The 1,515-nt window shown below is 36.4% G+C and overlaps 1 protein-coding gene across 1 annotated transcript in view; it reads left to right on the top strand.

Moving 5' to 3' along the window:
* Positions 1-82: 82 nt before the first annotated feature.
* LOC107576422 (collagen alpha-2(V) chain-like) overlaps positions 83-1,515 on the top strand; it is a gene marked incomplete at its 5' end in the record, with an annotated part of 3,942 nt that continues 2,509 nt past the window's right edge. The window contains one exon of the mRNA XM_016262601.1: positions 83-407. Within this exon, the coding sequence (XP_016118087.1) occupies positions 83-407 (325 nt within the window). The remainder of the gene's footprint in view (positions 408-1,515) is intronic.

The raw sequence follows: 1,515 nt of genomic DNA, 5'->3' as shown, positions 1-1,515 counted from the left end.
TGTACTTCATGACTTATAATCATGATTATAATGTTTCAACACTAAATTTCTGCATAAACAGTATTCACCCGTCTGTTTGTAGGGACCACCTGGAGAACCAGGCCCACCTGGACCCCCAGGTTCTCCTGGCCCCCCTACAGCCGCTGTGGATGACCTTTTTGGAACATCTTTCGACCTTGATGTCGAATACGAGCCAGAGGAACCTCCACCTCCCCCGCCAGAGTTCAACGAGGATGAGGCAAGGCCTAATAACGGATCTGATACAGTTCGGGTCGACAGTGAGGTTCACTTGTCTCTGAAGATCTTGGGAAGTCAGCTGGACAGCATGCGCAGTCCTGATGGCACTCGCCAATATCCTGCCCGCACATGTCAGGACCTGAAGCAGTGCTATTCTCTGAAGAAGAGCGGTGAGTGAGACAAACCGACACAGTTTAGAAGTAGCTCTGAATGCTTTAGTTTTACTGACCCTGATCAGGTACAGCATGAACTGGAATACCTTTGTTTTCATTTATGATACATCTCTGTAGGAATAATTCACAAACAAATGAATCACCCTCTTGATATTCCAAACCCAAATGACTTAATTTTAGAGAAAAAAGGAGAAATTTAAGTCATCCACGCTTATGACTCATGCTCCATTTTGAGAGCCTTCTGAAGTGATAGACGTCAAACCTGACATGATGCATCTTGGCATGCTGTATTTCAATGAGCTATGGAGATTGATTTCAATTTCGCCGCTCTTCCAAGCTCTTGTATGGCTTCAGAATGCTTATAATATAACACACCATGCTTCATCATGTTTTGCAGTAACCCAAACTTTCTTAAACAATAAAAAAGATAGTTCTATCTGATAAATGAGGAAAAACTGCATTCTGCAATCTGTCTTCTGTTTAGAGAATGTTTTGAATGCAAGTGCATTTTGTCTCATTGCACTGGCAGACTGGTTAACTAGTTTTAAGTGTAAGCCTAATTTAAATGGAAAAAAATCAGGTAAAAAAATAAACAAGACAAAATACAGTTTTATTCAAAATACATTCCCTGAAAAAAAGTTTTAATACAATATGCATTGTATTAAGGTAAATTTATTTTGTTGTAAGGATGTTTAGATATTTGACTGGAAAACTTGTACACTTTTATGTTTTTTTTAATACCATTTTTAGGGCTCCTGTTGCCAAAACACGTGTATTGTAAGAAAAAGAGCCAGTAACTACTTCAAAAAAAGATCAAATGGGTTTGAAATAACAAGAGAAAAACTTATCGTAATAATAATCAGATTTAGTTACTGTTTAAAACTAGGGCTCGCAACAGAATAAAATACTTATGAATATTTACTAATCTACTCATTATTTATAAGAATATAAATTCACAACGTTAAAAATATTGCATTAAACATTTTATTGCAATAATGTCCTTAACACTTTTGCTGTGAAAACCCTACAAAATATATTTTGGAAAGTCTTAATTTTTTTTCAAATGTTCTGTAAACCACTTTGTGGCCCCGTTTAAAAAAAAAAA

The sequence above is a fragment of the Sinocyclocheilus grahami genome, unplaced genomic scaffold, assembly GCF_001515645.1.
Source record: "Sinocyclocheilus grahami isolate Dianchi unplaced genomic scaffold, SAMN03320097.WGS_v1.1 scaffold3662.1, whole genome shotgun sequence".
Classification (NCBI taxonomy): Eukaryota; Metazoa; Chordata; class Actinopteri; order Cypriniformes; family Cyprinidae; genus Sinocyclocheilus; species Sinocyclocheilus grahami.
This window is presented reverse-complemented; position numbering and strand designations above follow the sequence as displayed.